The sequence below is a fragment of the Melanotaenia boesemani genome, chromosome 14 (assembly GCF_017639745.1).
Source record: "Melanotaenia boesemani isolate fMelBoe1 chromosome 14, fMelBoe1.pri, whole genome shotgun sequence".
Lineage (NCBI taxonomy): Eukaryota > Metazoa > Chordata > Actinopteri > Atheriniformes > Melanotaeniidae > Melanotaenia > Melanotaenia boesemani.
Genome location: NC_055695.1, coordinates 23,660,067 through 23,678,686, shown reverse-complemented (window position 1 = coordinate 23,678,686; position 18,620 = coordinate 23,660,067). Strand labels below are relative to the sequence as shown.

Sequence of the window (18,620 nt, the reverse complement as noted above, 5' to 3'; positions counted from 1 at the left end):
TTGTTATATATCATCATATACTGTAGCATGACATGACAAATGCATACAAAATCTAATTAAATTTTGTGGCAAACCAGTGAGTTTTCCTCTGTTTCCCCTTCAGTGGGTTATATATCTTTATATTTGGCTAAATAAATTTGTAGAAGTGTCATGATAAATCAAAATAAAAATAAAATCTGTCATTATTAATAAAAATTGCATCACTACTAATTGCATCACTGCTCATCTGAACTGTCAGTGGGTGTGTGTGTGGCAAATTGTTAGTGGTTGGGTCACTTTGCCTACTTTAATGAATTCAAATGGTACAAATAAAGCCCCGTTACACAGTCATGCAGGGATCCCATTTCTCAAGATAAATAATTCAGATTGTACATGCTGGCAGGCCAAGAATAGATTCCTAAAATAACAGGAGGCAGGAGGGATGGAAGGAGGGTGGTAGGAAAGTGTGTGGCAACAATCCGAAGGGGCTGACAGCCCGCGAGCTGGGGACTTTGGCATCCCAGAGGATCTCAACCTCCAGTCCCTCCTTGACCTGAGAAAGAGTATCTCTTAAAGCCACTCCTGCACTACAGCTATCATTACTCCCTCCATGCCTTCTAAAGTTGACATCTTCCTGTCTTACATCTTCTTTTAACATGTCTCTTTTATTACTGGCTGCTTCTCCTTTTGTCAGAATAGTCTCGTTTAACCGAGCTGTTATAAAATAACACACTATTTCAAATTAGAAAGACAAATTGTCTCACAACAGCACCCAATTCCCCAAGACAGAAAAAATAAAAATAAAAATAACATGGCCACAGCAGGTCTTCAAAGTTTCATTTTAACATTCAAGAATCAATCCCTGCTTCCAATCTAGTATATTAGGTTGATGTGTGCCAGCAGTCCAGGCAGGCAGCTGTCCAGGGCGCTACCTTTCCCTGAAGCACATTGTGCCTGCACTGCTCCCCGATTCCCTGATAACATTAATGCCAGGCAGATGTCCCTGAACTAGTCCAGACATTTTCTTAATATTAGACTTGTAGACTGGCCACTTTTCTCAGCCCCTGCTGAATTTCTTGAAAATCCCCAGTGGCTTTTAAGAGCAGCACAATATTGACCCACAATATCTTCCACATCAACAACAGCCAAGTCATTCCCGTCCCTAATGGTAGGAAAATCAATAGGTAACGAATGGGTTTATTTATATTTCAAGCAATGGTGTGCCATGTTTTGGCTTTTGTGACAAGTTTATTGCTGTGGGGGATACTGAACATGAGAGGAAGAAGATGGGAGTATAATAAAGAAAAGAAAAAACAAAAAACAAAAAAAAAAACAAACAAAAAACAGATATCTGTGTATCTCTATCAGCTATTGTCATTCTACAGCAAATAACATCTGTTCCAGATGGGGATCTCCTCCTTATCTCACCAGTGCTCCACCTCTGTCATTAGTCTAAGTCCAACTCAGTAGCTAATCTAGTATGAAAAGACAGTTTGGCTCTCAGCTCTCATCCAGTAATTCCCTCCCCTATCAAAGTGCTCTTTGAAGTTCATGTTCTATAAGATTGATTCAAGTGTCAGGTCAGAGTTCCCGCAGCCAAAGGTATAGCAGTCATGCAAAGGCTTGTTCATCACTCTACTTATTCCCCAATGCACCCTTCACTGCCTTTGTATTCTTTAGCAGGGCCTTTCTTCATGTTTATTGTAAAAAGGCAATGCGGATGGCCTGTGTTTGGACCTGGCCCCAAGCTCCTTAGAGCTGAAACATATAAGGTTATGCCTAAGAACTCCTTTGAATGGATCTCATCCCCAATTCTTCCTTGACAATGTTCACCTTCGCATCAATGACATGGGGCTAGGAGAAAAGTCAATTCAAAAGAGAAGAAAAGAAATCATAAATTAGGTGCAAGACCTAAGAGATCTACTGAGAGAAGAAGAGTATAGCAAAGAAAAAGCAACCTTACTTAATGAGTTACCATAAACCACAGTGAAGCCTGTGCATGGCTTTACCAAGAGCACCATGGTAATGGAGGAGTCAGGAATGCATACATGAATACACACATGAACATTTCAGAATAGCATTAAAACATCTTCTTCCTTCATGCACCACAGCAAAGGTTACCCCAATCATCGTTTCAGCTGCAGCAGTTTTACTGCTCCAGAGCGACTGCTTTTTACTCTCCATTACCTCTGCACTCGTTTGACTGGCAGATGGGTGGAAATAGGGTGGATGGTGAGTGGGCGGGTGGGTAATCATGGGACTGTGTGTCACAGCGTGTGCATGTTCACAACACTATTTTTTGTTTCAGCAGGTGAGATGGAAAAGGCAGGTGAGACAAGGCTGGGCCTAATTTAAAAGCCTCTTTATGGTGCCCACTGAACCAACGTTGGCATTCCCTAATGGTGCATCAAAAGCATGTTATCCCGTTATATTCTTCCTTTTTCTAAGTCTCATGTCCTTGTCTGCTGTCATTGCTTTAATAGCTGCCAAAGCTTAAGTCATATACAATAAAGATATGAAAAGCATTCATGCAATACACCACTAAATACTGTTTTCTTTCTTTTTTTTTTTTCTGCAGGAGTGCTAATCTCTCTTTAATCCACTGCTTCCATATCTGTGCTAGAATCATTTGGTTGGAGCAGGTGTCCTTTCCAGTCCAGTGGTGCAGTGATTTAAGAGTAGTGACTGACAGTAAGAGAGACAGAGGGTGATATGAGAGGCTAATGGAGTTAATATCCTGAGATAGAGAGATAAAGGAAAGGAGTGATTGGAGGAAGAGACACAGAGACCCAGCTGAGTTACAGAAACTGTAATGAATACAGATCTAATTTTACAGCTGACTGTTCTTTTCAGTGGCATTTTTCTGTTTCTCTAACTTGCCTCTCCATGCATCTGGTTTGATACTTGTGGTCCTTCAAAAGCCTTCAAAAGTCATTATACCTGCACCAGAATAATTAAAAGTAAATTTAGGTTTTATATTTGAAAATATTCACATATATAATCTAGCATATGGAAGTGACTGATTATTTTAGTGAAATTGTCCCACAGAGACATACCCCTTCTTTCAGACTAAAATAGTTGTGATGCACAATTTTGCCATGTTAATTTCTATCTAGCTCTCTCCCATTTACTATAAAACTCATGCTCTTTTGATGTACCTGGTCATAAGAGATACACGGTCGGTCATATAACTTTTCATTTAAATGCTGCAACTTCTCTGGAATAGGAGATGCTGTACTTCAATCTTCATCCTAAACCTGTTAAAAACCTGCATGAATGTGTGCTTAATTAATGCATATGAGTGCATATGTAATTATGGGAATCTGCATTATACATTTAATGTTTGCATATCTTTAAAAAAGCAAGTGTTGTTCATGCAAAAACATTTTCTCTTGTCAGTTTTGTCTATACCACAGACACTAATAGCCACTTTCTGTCCACATGGAGTTAGAGAGCAAAGGTTTTTTCAAAATTGGGGCAGAGAATTCTGAGCTGGAGGAGGAGGGCAAACTCTAAAATCTGCTTTTGGCCTAAAAATGACCAAACTCCCTGAAGTTAGTCTCACTAATCTTCCATCATGAGCAGATTTTTTTTCTTTCTTGCTAACTAGTTTATTTAATTAACTAATAGAAAACATAAAAATATAGCACAGTCTATCTCAACTGAAAGTGGACATGAGTGTTACTTTTTGCGAGTGTGTACAAATTTGTCTGTGTATGTGCGTCTTCAGTCTGCCTTAATCTCCTCCCATCTGCTGATGGACTTTCTCTCCCTGTTCAGAGGCCTGCAGTGCCCCGCCCAAGCTGCCCATCCTGACCTCACAGTGTGTGAGTGGGAGAGTGCGTGTGCTTGCATGTGTGTGGGTTGCTTGATGAGCCTGGTTCCTCATGAAGTGGTGTCATTAAAGCAGCGAGAAGAAGCAAAAGGGTGATTGCAGTGATTTGGCAAAGGTTGCAAAGACTCCATCCTCCAATCAGAGCCTTGCTTGGCCTCCTTCAGCTCCACTGCAATCACAGAGCACGGAGTCTGAAGAGAGTGTTCACACACTTGCACACACACAAATCAACGCTCTTGTTTATCTGCCTCAGGTATGGGCTTGGCATTTTCTGCTTGCGCCGTGGGAATATATCCTAGAAGAGTTTAACATGACTTAAATAATTTTTTTAATTAAAATCATCTGCATAAAATAAATGAAAAATATTGCTTGTTAACATGTTGAAAATCTGCAAACACTTGTTTAATTCCAACCTGTTTTTGGAATCCCTTACATCTTACCAAACAATTTCAAATTTGATTGAAAATTTAATTAAGCAGGCTGCTTTTTCCTAAGTTAATGCACATAAGTTGCTTTAAGTGAAAAGGAAATAGTACGTAAATAAATAAATAAACATAAAAAAGTTCCCCTATAAAAAAATTTAATAAGGAAAATAATGTAAATGTCCTCATTAATCTGGCTTGCACTGTGAATAAAAGATAATTTAGACTGTGTACTTCTGTCTACAACACAGTAAGATATAAGATTACAACATCCAGGTATTCTGCTGCCAATAACTATAGACAATGCATTTTTTATTTGTATAGGTTATTTCAAACCATGCTGAGGAGCAGAACAAGAAGGGGATAAAAACAGAGAAAAGAGGGAGAGTTAACTTTAAAGTTTAGAGAATTGAGCATTAAATTGATCTGCAGTCAGTCTGTCTGTCCCTGAAGAGGTGGAGTCACTGTAATGAAAACGTCCTACCAGACGCATACAACGGTTGCCTCTTCCCCATCTTCATCCCTCGCTCAAAGAAGACAAGTTTGTTTCTCAAGGTGATTGTTTCAGTGATAAGGGAGAGGGTGTTATTAAGGGTGACAGCGAAGGGGCTGAGAGGCAGTAGCTGACTGGATAACCTTGTCCCCATCCCTGCCTCGCTTCCCTCTGCATGAGCATCTCCACTACCGGCCTGCCCTGCCTGCTTGCTCGTCCGAACACAATCTGCTGGCTGGAATTACCTCGCGGCCCCAGGAAAACTAAACATGATTTCTGACCTTTCCTTTCTGTGTTCAACAATAACCTTTGCTGATCCGCCTACGCCATGAGACCACTGAAATGAGCAAGGGACCGAGTGGAAAGGATGTGTGTGTGTGTTTTTTTAAAGGGTAGTCAGGATCAATTTGTGTTGAGCTTAATATATGTAGGTGTGCATATTGCTAGGAAATTACAGGACTGGAAATACCTGACTCGAAAAGTCAAACAGTACAGTAAGCACTGGCTTTAAGGTGGTTTTGAATGTTCAATTTTTACTTGATTTTTAGGCTAATAAATAGTCAGCAAAAGTTAACAATTTCCCAGATATGGCCAGGAGATGCCTTTTTTGAGGCTAATAAGGCTTAAAACCTCATTATTTCTGGCTTATCAATTAACATTTTTATTATGATTCTTTTTTTTTTTTCTGTCACTGTTTAGTGAGATTTAGGGTGCAAAGCTAACTGGTTGATTGAAAATTAATCTTTCATGACAACAATACATAATGACAACATGCTGCTCAGGTGTTTGCTTACAGAATCCGGAAAAGGGGAAAATGGATGCCATCTAACCACATCTATGTGAGTAAAAATGCTGTTATTATATATTGGACATAATACCAATGACCACCCTCACTGACATCAGCATTTCCCATTTACTGTGTTGGGACACAAGCCTGTCCCAATCCCGAATCATCAACTGAATGAAGCCTCTGGCATGGACTTCTTCCATTTCTATTAGTCTGCACATTTGGAAACTTTCCTGCAGGACTTGCCTCTAATTTATAGCAAAACTGTTGATGAAAATCTTTTCTGTCATGCTCCTGACAATATGTATAAGTATCACAAACAGTGAGCAATTAATACAAACAAAACAGCTCCTAAAGCAGCGACTGTCCAGTAGTAGAAATGTGGCGTTCTTTCCTCTCTCTGTTATTAATGGTGATGTATTGTTTCCAGGCAACGGGGACAAATAGTACTCCCCTTGCTCTTTTTATTACCATATCAAGCCCTTATAAATGGAGACAGTCAAGCAATATAGATGCAATGTTGCTAAAGTCTGTGAGGATTTAGCAACAAAGCTTTTGGGTGGGTATCGAGTTTTGGCCGTTGTTTACTTTATGTGTGCCACTGCTGCTTCCATTTGTGTATGTGCTGACTGAATGCAGCATTAAAATTCCCAGATATGCTTGGGAAAGGAAAGAGCATTAGACACCTTGTTTGCAGAAATACTTCATCTTCCAACTAACAAAATGCAGTACATCATCATTCTGTTCTCTCATCTTGTTCTTTGCCTTGTCAGCAAGCTTTGCATTGGTATTATCATTAGTAGTTTGTTAGATAAGGCTAATTGATCTCCACCTACCCTGTGTATTAGTGAATAGTTGTGATCTACTTCCACTGACTCTGCATAACTCCTACAACCTCAGCAGAATCTGACCCTTGGAGGCAAAGCACATCCCAAAAGAAATTATTTCATCATCTTTCTCTCCTGTGTTTGTCTGTTGCTCTCCTGTTCTCTCTTTCATCCATAAAGCTAACTCACCCTACTCCTCTTGCAAGCAAACTAATTCATGCTGATGCGAGGGTAAATGTTGGACCAGGAGGAGCAACCTGATCATCCCAGGCCAGCTTGGTGAAGTTGCGTGACTGAACTCTTGGTGAGCAAAGGTACGACTACAGTATTGTTTGTGTAGGAGCACCACCAGAGGGGATTTGGACAAGAAGTGCGAGCTCTGATTGTACGACCAAGAGCTGGCCTGAGCATTGGATTAGCTCATCCTGATCCCCACCACCTCTGAACATGCTCCCTACTATTTCAAGATCTCTCCATTTATGCCCAGCCAAGCACATTGTGACCAGTAATCTATAGTTTTCTTCTCTCCAAAGGGGAAAGATATACTGTTCAGCTTTTAGCTTCACTCCCACCACCCCTCCCTCTCACTAGTTTATCCACAGTTTTCTCTGTTTATTTTGCACTTGTTCTCTCTCTCCATCTCCCCTATTTCAGTGCCTCGGAACAAATTTCCTTCTCTCACCTCTCTTCTCTCACCATTCGTCTTTTCCCCACTCATTCCTCTCACTCTAACTACCCTCTCTCCTTCATTCCTTCTGACTTCACTAAAGGGGATCAGTAGAGCTTAGAGGCCTTCCTGTTTGGTTCATTACTGAGCTGCTCTGACATGAGGAGCTCGTCTCCCTGCTTTAAAAAGAAAAAAAAAAGAACACTGCTGATGTTTAATATATAGACCACTCTATTGTCTTTTACAGCAGATAAATTCATTATCAAAACCTGAGCACAGAACAGCAGCAGTGAAGCTAGCCCTGCTTTGTCAGTCTAGATTTCCAATCTTTCTCTGTTTTTTTTTTTTTTTTTTTTTCTTGTCCTTACTCTCCATCTAATTTATTGCTTCTCATTCTGGTTCTCTGCTCTCCCTCTTTTGTTCCGTCACATCTCAGTGATCTGGAGCAAACCTTTTCATTGTCCTTCAGTTCGAGTAAACATACAAACACGATGCAACGTTGCTGCTAGGCCTGCAACCCTGAACACAGCTCATGAAAATAAAATTGACCCAACCCGCTCAGCATATGTGCACACCATGTGTGTCTGCATGCAAATATCTAACCTACACTGAGAATGTTCCTGTGTGTGCACACGTGTTCCTATTATCATGTACATCCAACTTCTCACTGGGTGTATGCTCGCATGAGAGAGAAAGCAAGCATGTACTGTATGTGTTTGCCTGTTTGTCCTCTCTGTGTGGGTGTGTGCGTGGGCGGCAGGCCTGCCTTGAAAATGCCAGAGCCTGTTTCTAATCCAGGCCTCCTCAGTGGGCTGCAGCTCTAGCTGTGCCAGGCAGGCCTGCTGCAACACCAACAGAGCCCCAGCTGACAGCTAGTCTGCTCCAGTCTCTGCTTTCTGAACAATCTCAAAGCTAAAAACCTTAACAATGGGTTAAGCTGGAAAATAAGAGGAGCCAAGAAACACAAAAATGCAGCAATTGCACAAAAAAACATTTAGCTTGTCAGCAGAATGTGTTTTCTAAGATTAACTGAGAAGAGATGATAGAAATAGAAAATCATTTGCAATGACACCCTCTAAAAAAGGAAACAAGATGGGGTAGGTAGACATGGTGGATTGTTATGGGTTGGGTGGTTTTGGTCGCAGGTTCGGGATGAAATCAGAGTGGTTAAGTCTGATTTAGCCTCTGTAAAGATGCCAAACTCTCTTAGGAGGCACTGAACAGCCCTTCAAAAATGAAATATCAGCAGCAGTCAGTGCCAGTCATCATTGCCATGTGTGATGGAAAATCAATCTATTTCATATCAGAGGTTTGTGAGGAGAAAATGAGAGAGACAGGTCCCTGCTGCCTCCTCGCTGTGCCTTTTTAAACGTCTTCCCAACAGAAACATCCCTCAATGGTCTGCGTCATCACTGACGGAGATGTTTGCCGTGCTGGTGGCTCAATGTGTAACGGCTGCTGTTCTGCTAGATTAGGTAGGTGATTGGCCATTAATATTCATTTCACAGTGTGTCTTTGTTAGGCGGCAGCAGGGGCTGACAGAGTGTTTGGATGAATTTACTCTACCGTGTATATTTCCCTTTAATTCCTATAGGAAAGATGGTTTCCTCATAGAGATTATATGGAGACTGCACTGTATTTGTTATCAGTTTGTTTTAAATGTACAGGTCTCTATCTGAAAACTGATCAATTGTTGTGAAGAAAAAAAAAAACACCATTGAATATTTGGTGGAATGTGAGAAATACGCTCTACTGTCTTTCTGTTTGATGACTGAGCAAATTTGGGTTTTTCTCCTCCATCCCAATCTGGTCTTAATAATAACAGAGATCTCCTCCAGGAGGAGTGGAGGTCTAGCAGGCATAAAACCACAGTAACAGGTCTTTCCCTGATGGACAACAACCTGGCACAGGTTGTCTGAACTGTCCTCACCATAATGAGATTAAGGGACTAATTAGTTTGACTGTGTGTTGTTCTGTGACTGTGTTCACTCAGGAATATATGTCCCCTATTGGACTAGCAGTGTGGCCCCTGAGAGAACAGGCCAGACTGAGTTTTCCCTTGTGTCTCTTCCTCTGCTGCACTAAGAGGCTAATTATATATAGTTTTTTTGCATCCACTCTTCCAGCTCCACTACACCATGCTGAGTTTTAGTCCTGAAGTTATTGATTTAGATTCTTGCAACAGCGAGCAAATAAGGATCAAAACGCAAAAATTTAATCTAAGCAGTTGTGACAGTTAAATATAGCAATAATTACAGGGCAAATAAGAATTATAGCAAATAACAAGCCAAAGCTTGTAAAAGTAGGCCATGGGGGAGAATCAGCATCATAGACTATCAGCCAATAGTTGCACAAGCAGCTAAAGACAGATCCAGAAATGAAAATCTAAATTATCTTTGCCAGTGAAAATTAAAGAAAGAATTCAAGCCATAGGATTAGAAGCAAAATGAGAACAGGCGATTTAAAAATGGCAATCAGATACATCTCTCTTTGCAACTCCCTGTCTCCACCCTTTTCTTCTAGCTACTAACCTGTTAAAGTCACGCCTGTGTTTGATTGCCCCTGTGGCGGTACTCTAACCTGTTCATTTAAGATGATGTGCAACTCTTAGGTCTGTTCCAACTCTCATTTGTTCCTCAGTGGGGTCTCAGCTTCTGGACAGTAAGAGGACCCCATGCTGACCATTGTGCCAGGGGAGCTCTAAAACTGGCCACTCACATCCAAGTAAAGAGACAGCTGAGTGTCATTGTTAATGTGGACACACAGCACCACAATGGCAAAATCAATGGAGCTATAGGGGACATCAATCTTGACAGCACAAGACCCTTTTGCTTGTCTCACCACTCCTCTAAAGCTCCAAATGAATAGCTGTGAGAAGGGTGGAGGATAAAAAAAAAATAAAACTGCAGGAGGACAAAAGTCTCTAAGAAAGAAAAAGAAAGAAAGAAAGAAAGAAAGAAAGAAAGAAAGAAAGAAAGAAAGAAAGAAAGAAAGAAAGAAAGAAGCCTTTGAGGGTGATTTTTTGCTGTTATGCTGTCCTTTGAAGATTGTGTCCATATGACAGACAGCCATGTGGCCAGCCATCCGAATTCACTCAAAAACAGGCAAAGGTAAAGCCTCAGTGCTGGGCAGCAGCAGCTGTATGCATTTGGCATAATTTTTGCATTTTCTCTGCCTCTGTTTTTCACTTTCAAATCTCCAATTTGCACTGGGATGAGATAGACTGGAAGCAGCACAGCTCCTTTAAATAACAAAAGGCCACTTGCTTTGTTACTGGGTGACGCATTTGATGTGCACCGAAAAAGAACACCCCAGCAAGGCTCATTGTTTGCCACTGTCTTGAAGGATGCCTTTTCAGTGCATTAACATATATGCAGATAGGCAGCGAGTAAATGAAAGCCTCCAAAAACGGAAAGAGATCAAAGATGACAGAATTAAGGCCAAGTAATGAGGATCTTGGCAAGAGCCCTGCAAATCTATTGATTGTTTGGCAAGCTTTACGTGCCCCTGCTCCATTTTCTCTGTCTATAGCATTTACTCTTGTGTTTCAAATATACAAAGATCAAGCAGTGTGGGCTTTAACAAGGCCTTTGCATGACTATGAATCCAGGACAGAGCCTAATTACTATCTTATTTACAATTAAATAAAATGTATTTGGAATAAAAAAAAAGAGAAGTGAGATAGGTAGCTGGAAAGTCCATCACAGCTCTGCATCTCTTCAATAACACAATCTTTAATCAATTACTGCCAGCATAAAAGCACATGGAAGGATGAGACTATGGGAGATTAATCCACAAACAAAGAGGATTTGAACCAGTAACAAATGAAAAAAGCTCAAGTCAGATTACAGACATGCACTTGAATCAAGATGACATCAAATCTCCTTGTGTTTGATGTCACATGGTGCGTTTAATATACACACAGGCGTAGTTTGGTTTGCTTGTAATGATCACATAGGTCTTATAACTGCAGCAGTATAAGAGTGAAAAAGAATGAGGACAGAACAAAAGTATTGGCTGTAAGAAATATTTCATTTAGAATAGTAGATCAGATGAGATCAGAGAGGAAGAATGAAAAGACTGGTGGAGAAAATGATGGAGAAAAGAAGATAACTACCTCCACGGCTCTCGCTGTCGGCCGGTTTCACCTGGATGGGGCGAGTCATCTGGAGGAGAGAAAAGATGGAGCAACAAGGAGAGAGATTAGCAATTGCAATTCAGGCAGTTATTGCTATAACAAGAAGCCACAAAGCAGGTGTCAAGGCTCTGTTTCCCACAGCTGCTCTTCAAAACAGATCAAAAGTCCCTGACTAGAGACCAAACCAACAACCTATCATGCAGCAATGCTGACTTGGCACTGGAGTGCTTTTGGTGACTGTTATTTAATGTAAACAAAACAATCTGCGTTGGTTTTTCTTTACACAGACTGTAAAATATGTGCTTGCATGTAGCCTGTATGTACACAACAGGGTTTTTCATGGCAGCTGCATGGTGAGCCTGCCAGCCTGTATATGTGTGTCTAAGTGAAAGAGGCCAAGGCAGTCCTAATAAAAGTGAATCCAGCCACAGGAGGAGAGAGATCAATGTGGGCCTATTGATCTGGGCCCTTGGGCTGTGGAGAGTGTCTGGCTGGGAAGGATTCTCTGGTTAGGAGTCTCACTCTAATCCACTGGACCCTGATAAGAATGGCATTGCCTGGATTAGATGCCTCTGTCATCACAGTCTTTGTGTCACGCTTTCCTCCTTTTCCAATATTACCTCTTTCTTTTTTCATTATTGTTGTTCAAGCCAAATAGTTTCACTAGACTTGGGTCCTGTTTGTTTGAGGAAAAGTTAAATGGATGCTTTTTTTTTTCTTTTTCTTTTTCTTTTGTTGCAGTTGCTGTTCTTTTCTTTTCCATTTTAATTAGGCATCCTTTTCCATTTCCTATAATACACCCATCTACACAACTTTGAGATATAAATATGTACTACAGCAGAGCATGAAGTTAACAAGATGATCGGTATGCATGCAACACGACCTACTACATATGCCAAAAACAAAACAGATACAAAATATTTAATAATGAAAATAACCAATCTTCAATGAGATTAGGCCCAAACCTGCAAAAAGGATTCCTTTTTTAACCACACTTATCCATTTACAGTAAACCATTTGTAGTGGCTTTTTAAGCATAATTCTATTGCCTGAAACCATTTGCTGTTACAGGGCGTCCTAGTCAGATCACTAAAAAGCCACCCAAGGATGATATTTTTTTAGCCACCTACATATATTTTGACCCATCTTCCTATCATGTTTTTTTTCTGTTCAATTTCAGAACAGGGATGACAAAGGTCAGATTTAAAGACAGGGCAGTCCAATAAAAGCATGACACATTCAAGGAGAAACGCCATAATGGGATTTTAAAATGTCTTAATAACATGCTGATATATGGGGGAGAGGCCCAGGCCCAATTCATTAAGTACTAAATGTATCCATTTTCACCTTGAGGAACTGAGTAACCTTCGCTCACTAAAATTATTCCATAAATTTACCCACCGTAAATAATAACTAGCACCACCTACCACTTCGTGGGAAAACAGGAAGAATGGTATGCTTGTGAAGGTTAAGATTTTAGTTACTTGTTTCTTGAGTGGCTCCCCATCTACAAGTGCTTTCTTTTACTTGTACATCATGAGCAAAGTAACAGTACAGTGGTAGTGCCAAACCACAGGGTGCACAGAATCAACCGCAATACTACTGCACACATGCTCAAAGCCGTCTCTGAGATGGGAATGCCTCCAAAAGGGAGAAAAGAAAAAAGTCTGCAACTCAAATTCACAGATAACTTTACCCCCTTCTGTTTCCTCGCAGAAACACAGGAAATCTTTGAATTAGCTTTTGTCATTTCGAATTTACCAAAGAAACTTCAAAGCTGCCAACTGATTTTAGTTCTGAAATATGATGGAGAAGCCAAATCTGTGTCTGTGGCTCCTCTACCGTTTTACCATCCCAGCCGTCTCTATAGGGAGCCTGTGTGTGTGGGAGGAAACTCTCTCTACAGCTAGTTACTGTTCAGCCTCCAACATGCCAGCTTAATGGTCTATTTATTTGCCCGAGAGCAATGCATTATGGTCTCGAACACTCACAGCTGATGGCTCACAGTTTGTTAATTTCCCTTGAACACAGAAAGAAAATCCTGCAATTCCAGCTGACATTAAACACACATTGTACACTAGTATATGAATTCTTGCACATGCTCAGTGAAGGTGGATCTAAGTTAAATCTATTAAGCACTAGCGTTGGCAAGGAAACCATTCATTAACTCAGATACTGTAGGGCTTCTTTTTCTTCAGAAGGTGGAGTTCACAGCTTCTTGAGACACCAGCAAAGGCTGATGGCAACAAATAAGACATTTTAATTGGGGTGTTTTAATAAGTAAAGGCAGTGACTGTATAAATGGAATGGAATCAAAAAGAGAAAGAGGTATAAGAAAATTATGCTTGCAACTCGATTGCTTCTCTGCCAAGTGGCATTTCAACTGCTCAACTGATTCCACCTTCATCCCTTCTACTTTCCAACACATGCTGAAAAAGGTGGAACAGCTGCACTCTGCAAACACTGTATATTTACAGTACAAATGAACCACCTGCCTCTCTACAGCACGTTCTGCTGAACAGTACTGTTTGCATTTTGTGAGACATCAATTATAAATTGGCCAAATGATGAGAATGTGATTTGAATAAATTGTGTGACAGAAACTTTCAAATGGTTTCCCTGATATTCCAGTGCCCTGCCATATCTATTTACCAGACGGTAAGTGTGCTTGTGACTCAAGGGCCTTGATGTAATCAAAAAGGTTAAAAAAATGGGCAAATGGGTTTTCATTTTAGTTCAAATTATGTTTATTAAGATAGTGAATATTTAGGGTTCTACCAATCCAGTTTGTTTTATTATGTATTTTAATACTGACTGAACATGCAAAGTTATAGAATGTATAGCTAACGCATACACTCTATATGTCACTACAATTGGACTTATTTTTGTTCTATCTTCCGTTCTTTTAAATATTTTGGCCATAATCGGGAGACAGTGAGCTGACTATTCTTAACTCATCTGAATATATCCATTGATGGCTGAGAACCACCTACTGGATTCACAGCTTTTAAATTGTTACGCTTTTTCTTCATCCTCGAAATCATAGTTTTTTGTTTTCCCAGTACGAGCCCTGTTCTTTCTTTATTTCCCACTCCACAAGCTGTGCTGCTCCAAGGGCTTTGACAAATCTAGGGTTCCATATGCTTTTATTGAGTTGCCTCATTTGCCCAGTTAAGCCCCCAGTCAGCTGAATTAAAGTCCTTAGCACTAGCATGCTGCTGTTTCATATGGAGGGTCAGCTAGAAACCCTAGAGCCAACAGTACATAATGTAGTGTGCAATAGGCCTGGAATATCCAGCTGGTTTGTCCTTGTTCATTAATCTTTGGAACTCACAGTTAGCTATATTATGTTGATGTGTCACATTGGGGGTTGTTATCATTTTCAAGAATGCTACACTAGAGTACCAAAAACTCTACAGACGAGTCACAAGAGACACCCCACTGTCTGATTTGAAATTACAATGAGAAAGTGAAGAAAGTAGACAAGTCTTGGTCTGGTAGTTGTATAGAGGATTTAGATGGCACCATCTGTGACTGCAATGAGTTCATGACTACTAGACTTTAGCAGGATTCAACAATACAGAGTCCCTAACGCAGCATGCCGGGACCCCAGAGAGAGCCAGGGGTGAGGCAGCAATATTGCTTCCAAAGTCCTGGTGCAGTTCCAAGTCTTAAACTTCATTAGTCTTTAACTTTCATATCATCTAAACAGAGGGGCCTCCATTACAGGGTAAAGTGGTAAATAGATATAAAATTGCAATAAATCTTGTCCTGGTTTTTAAGCAGCTCATTCCTCAGGAGAGGAAGTCCTTAAAAAAACAGCTGTGCTACATCACTTACTTACAGTGCCGCAATAAAAGAACTCTAATAGGCATACAATATGTGTGATGTCTTCTGGCTTTCCTTCTGGTTTAATATGGAGTAATGTTTGTCCTGGGATCATTAATACACATTAGTAGGCCATCAAAGCTCATAATACTGCACTGCTCTGTAACAGGAACATAAACAGTCCACATCTGACTGGATCGTTTCAGCTGATATAATTAATATTTCCAATTATCGATCTGAGGGAGTGCTGAGTGGTCACTGTCCAGGGGCCCCAGCTTCAGCTAATAAATCTGTACAGTATGAAGAAGACAGAGTGGAGAGAGAAAGAGGAGCAGTAAGAGGGGGTGAACCTCTGTGTAATGGTTTACAATGGTGAAGAACTTTGCTGCAATCACAACAGTAGTTTATAAACAATTAAACTATAAATGAAGATCTGTCTTTTAAAGGTGTTCTCAAGGTAATATCATCATGATGCATTTTTTAATGCAACACATACAGTCTTTGCATGTTAAATTTCTAGAAAAACACAACAAACACCTGTGGATGTTTGTGTTAGGAAGCTTTTTGAAGATTTTAAAAACCATTCACTGCCAGATCAAGGCAGATTTGCCTTATTGCATGACTCAAACCATAGTCAGAACTTCTTATTTATGTGTGTTTTGTAGCTTGGAGGTTGTCTCCTGTAGCCAGGGGTGCTTTGCAAAGAGTAACACGCAATCACTAGTCAACATCATGTGAGTCAGACCAAGAAGGCGTGTGCATTTCTGAGTATCATTTCTGAATTAAGCATGACCAATGTACTTATGCCATAGCTGTTGCTTTGCCCATGAGTGAAAGCATTGAGTCGATGTGAGCATGTTCATATATGAGCTTGAATGCATGTGGAAGGATGTTTGTGCAAGTAATTTATAATTTAGCCATATGTAGAAATGTGCTGGTGGCAGCAGTGTGTTGGCTCTGATAAGAAGCATCAGTCAGTGCTGAGGAGATGGCAGCAACTATAAGCTTTGGGATTCCAATCAGAACCAACAGGATTTAGAGCTTGAGGCACTAGCATGGACTAAAAGACACCTGCAGACCTCAGCTAGTTATTATCAGATTTGTAAGCACATATAGTTCTGCTATGATTTTCTAAAACAAAGTACAAAGTGGGAAGAGGATTCAGTCTCTGAAAATGTTCTGTTTTTCACATGATGCAAAGAGCAACTCATAGCTATTAACTTACAGTATTTTGGACAAGTAAGCATTACATTTTTTTCTTTTACAAAGGCTGGATAGCTCTTTTTTTGGAACATAACTGTTGATATCCATCTGTTAGACTAAATGTTTCTTGTAATACACCAATTAGCAATGGAGTCACAGCTAACTCACAAACATGTTCAGTCTGTAGCACCATTACTACTAGCACCACTACAACATCTCTGATTAGCACCATTAGACCTTCTGTTGTTCAATGCCATCCAAGTTCCTGTTTATCTCTTCCCCCGATGCACACACTGCCTCCCAGAAACAGCCTGAAGTCCATCTACCGAATGCTTTCCAAAAAACTCCCCAAACCTCTCTATTATCATAGCTTTAGTAGCTGAAGTGGTTGGCCAGCTGTCTGACTGCCACAACACTCATTACACAGACAGCAGAACTCAGCTCTCATCAAGATTTCATGAAGGTGAATGTCACACATCAAAACCAGCTCATTTGTGGTGTCCCGTGATTCAGCAGACATACTTATGTGGCATGGGTGTGCTCATCAAACCCTTTATTACCTCTGTATAGAGCCTGAACAATGCAGAACACCATATAACAATCATGCTATCCACCACTGAGGATACTTCTCACTATTGTATCCCATTGCAGACATTGTCACTTGTTCAACATCAACAGTGGCTGGTGTACGGACATGACAGTGATCGCTCAGCACTGTTCTCCCTCTCTGGAATATTTTTTCATTCACTGTAAACCGTTTTACTCTCCGCGGGAGTTTGCCTCATTCATACTGGCCGCTGTTTACATCGTGCCAGACGCGGACGTGCACGTAGCTCAGTGTGCACTTGCGGACCAGATACTGTGCATGGAGCGGACATACCCGGACTCTCTCATCATTGTTCTTGGGGACTTTAATAAAGCCAACTTGAGCCAAGAACTTCCCAAATATAAGCAGTACATTAAATGCCCGACCAGAGAGGAGAACACATTGGACCATTGTTACAGCACGATCAGCGGAGCTTATCACGCAGTGCCCCGCGCTGCACTCGGTCTTTCTGATCACGAAATGATCCACCTGATCCCCGCGTACAGGCAGAGGCTGAAACTCTCCAAACCGGTGGTGAGGACAATAAAACAGTGGACCAGCGAGGCTGTGGAGGAGCTCCGCACGTGTTTGGAGACTACAGACTGGGACTCAATGAGGGCTGCCACGGACAGTTTGGATGAGTATACGGACACTGTGACCTCATATATCCACTTCTGCGAGGACAGCATTATACCATCACGCACCAGGGTGAGTTTCAACAATGACAAACCCTGGTTTACTCCTAAACTCAAACAGCTGTGGCTAGAAAAGAGGGAGGCCTTCAGGAGTGGGAACAAAGACTGCTACAAAGAGACTAAATACAGGTTTAGCAGGGAAGTGGACACTGTTAGATCACAGCACTCTGAGAATATGCGACAGGAAATCTCAGAGAACGACCCGGCCTCAGCGTGGAGAAGACTGTGTACTTTCTCCTATGCTCTTCTCCCTGTACACCAACTGCTGCACCTCGAGCCACCAGTCTGTCAAACTTATTAAGTTTGCGGACGACACCACCGTTATTGGACTCATCTCTGACGGGGATGAGTCTGCCTACAGGATGGAGGTTGAACGTCTGGTGTCCTGGTGCAGCTACAACAACCTGGAGCTGAACGCCCAGAAGACAGTGGAGATTATTGTGAACTTTAGGAAGCACACAGCCCCACTCCCCTCCATCATCCTGACTGACATCCCCATCACCACTGTGGACTCATTCCGCTTCCTGGGTACCACCATCACCCAGGACCTCAAGTGGGAGCCCACCATCACCTCTGTCATCAAGAAGGCCCAGCAGAGGATGTACTTCCTGAGGCAGTTGAAGAAATTCAACCTGCCAACAAAGACAATGGTGCAGTTCTACACAGCCATCATTGAGTCCATCCTCACTTCTTCCATCACCGTGTGGTACGCTGGAGCCACCACCAGGGACGTACAGAGGCTACAGCGTATCGTGCGCTCTGCTGAGAAGGTGATCGGCTGTACTCTCCCATCTCTCCAGAACCTGTACGCCTCCAGGACACTGGGCCGTGCGGGCCGGATCGCAGCCGACCCTTCTCATCCTGGTCATGGACTTTTTGAGCCACTCCCCTCAGGCAGAAGGCTACGGTCCATCCGGACCAGAACCTCTCGCCACAAGAAGAGTTTCTACCCTTCTGCTGTTGGACTCATGAACGAGAACTCTAGGCCATAAACGCTCTGTCTCAGTCACAGGACCTGTGCTTCATGCAAAAAGAGACAAACATACCAAAGCTACTTTACTGTCACTTTAGCATACTTTCTGGATTATGCTCTAATTCCATACCCATCCTGTATATTTTGTAATTTTGTGTTAAAGTGTAGAGACTTTATTTTGTTTTAA

The 18,620-nt window shown here is 41.4% G+C and overlaps 1 protein-coding gene across 6 annotated transcripts in view; it reads right to left on the bottom strand.

Moving 5' to 3' along the window:
- celf5a (cugbp, Elav-like family member 5a) overlaps positions 1-18,620 on the bottom strand; it is a 188,293-nt gene that overhangs the window by 80,395 nt on the left and 89,278 nt on the right. For all 6 annotated transcript variants that reach the window (XM_042006156.1, XM_042006159.1, XM_042006158.1 and 3 more), the window contains exon 3: positions 11,128-11,176. In XM_042006156.1, coding sequence (XP_041862090.1) covers positions 11,128-11,176 — 49 coding nt within the window. The remainder of the gene's footprint in view (positions 1-11,127; positions 11,177-18,620) is intronic.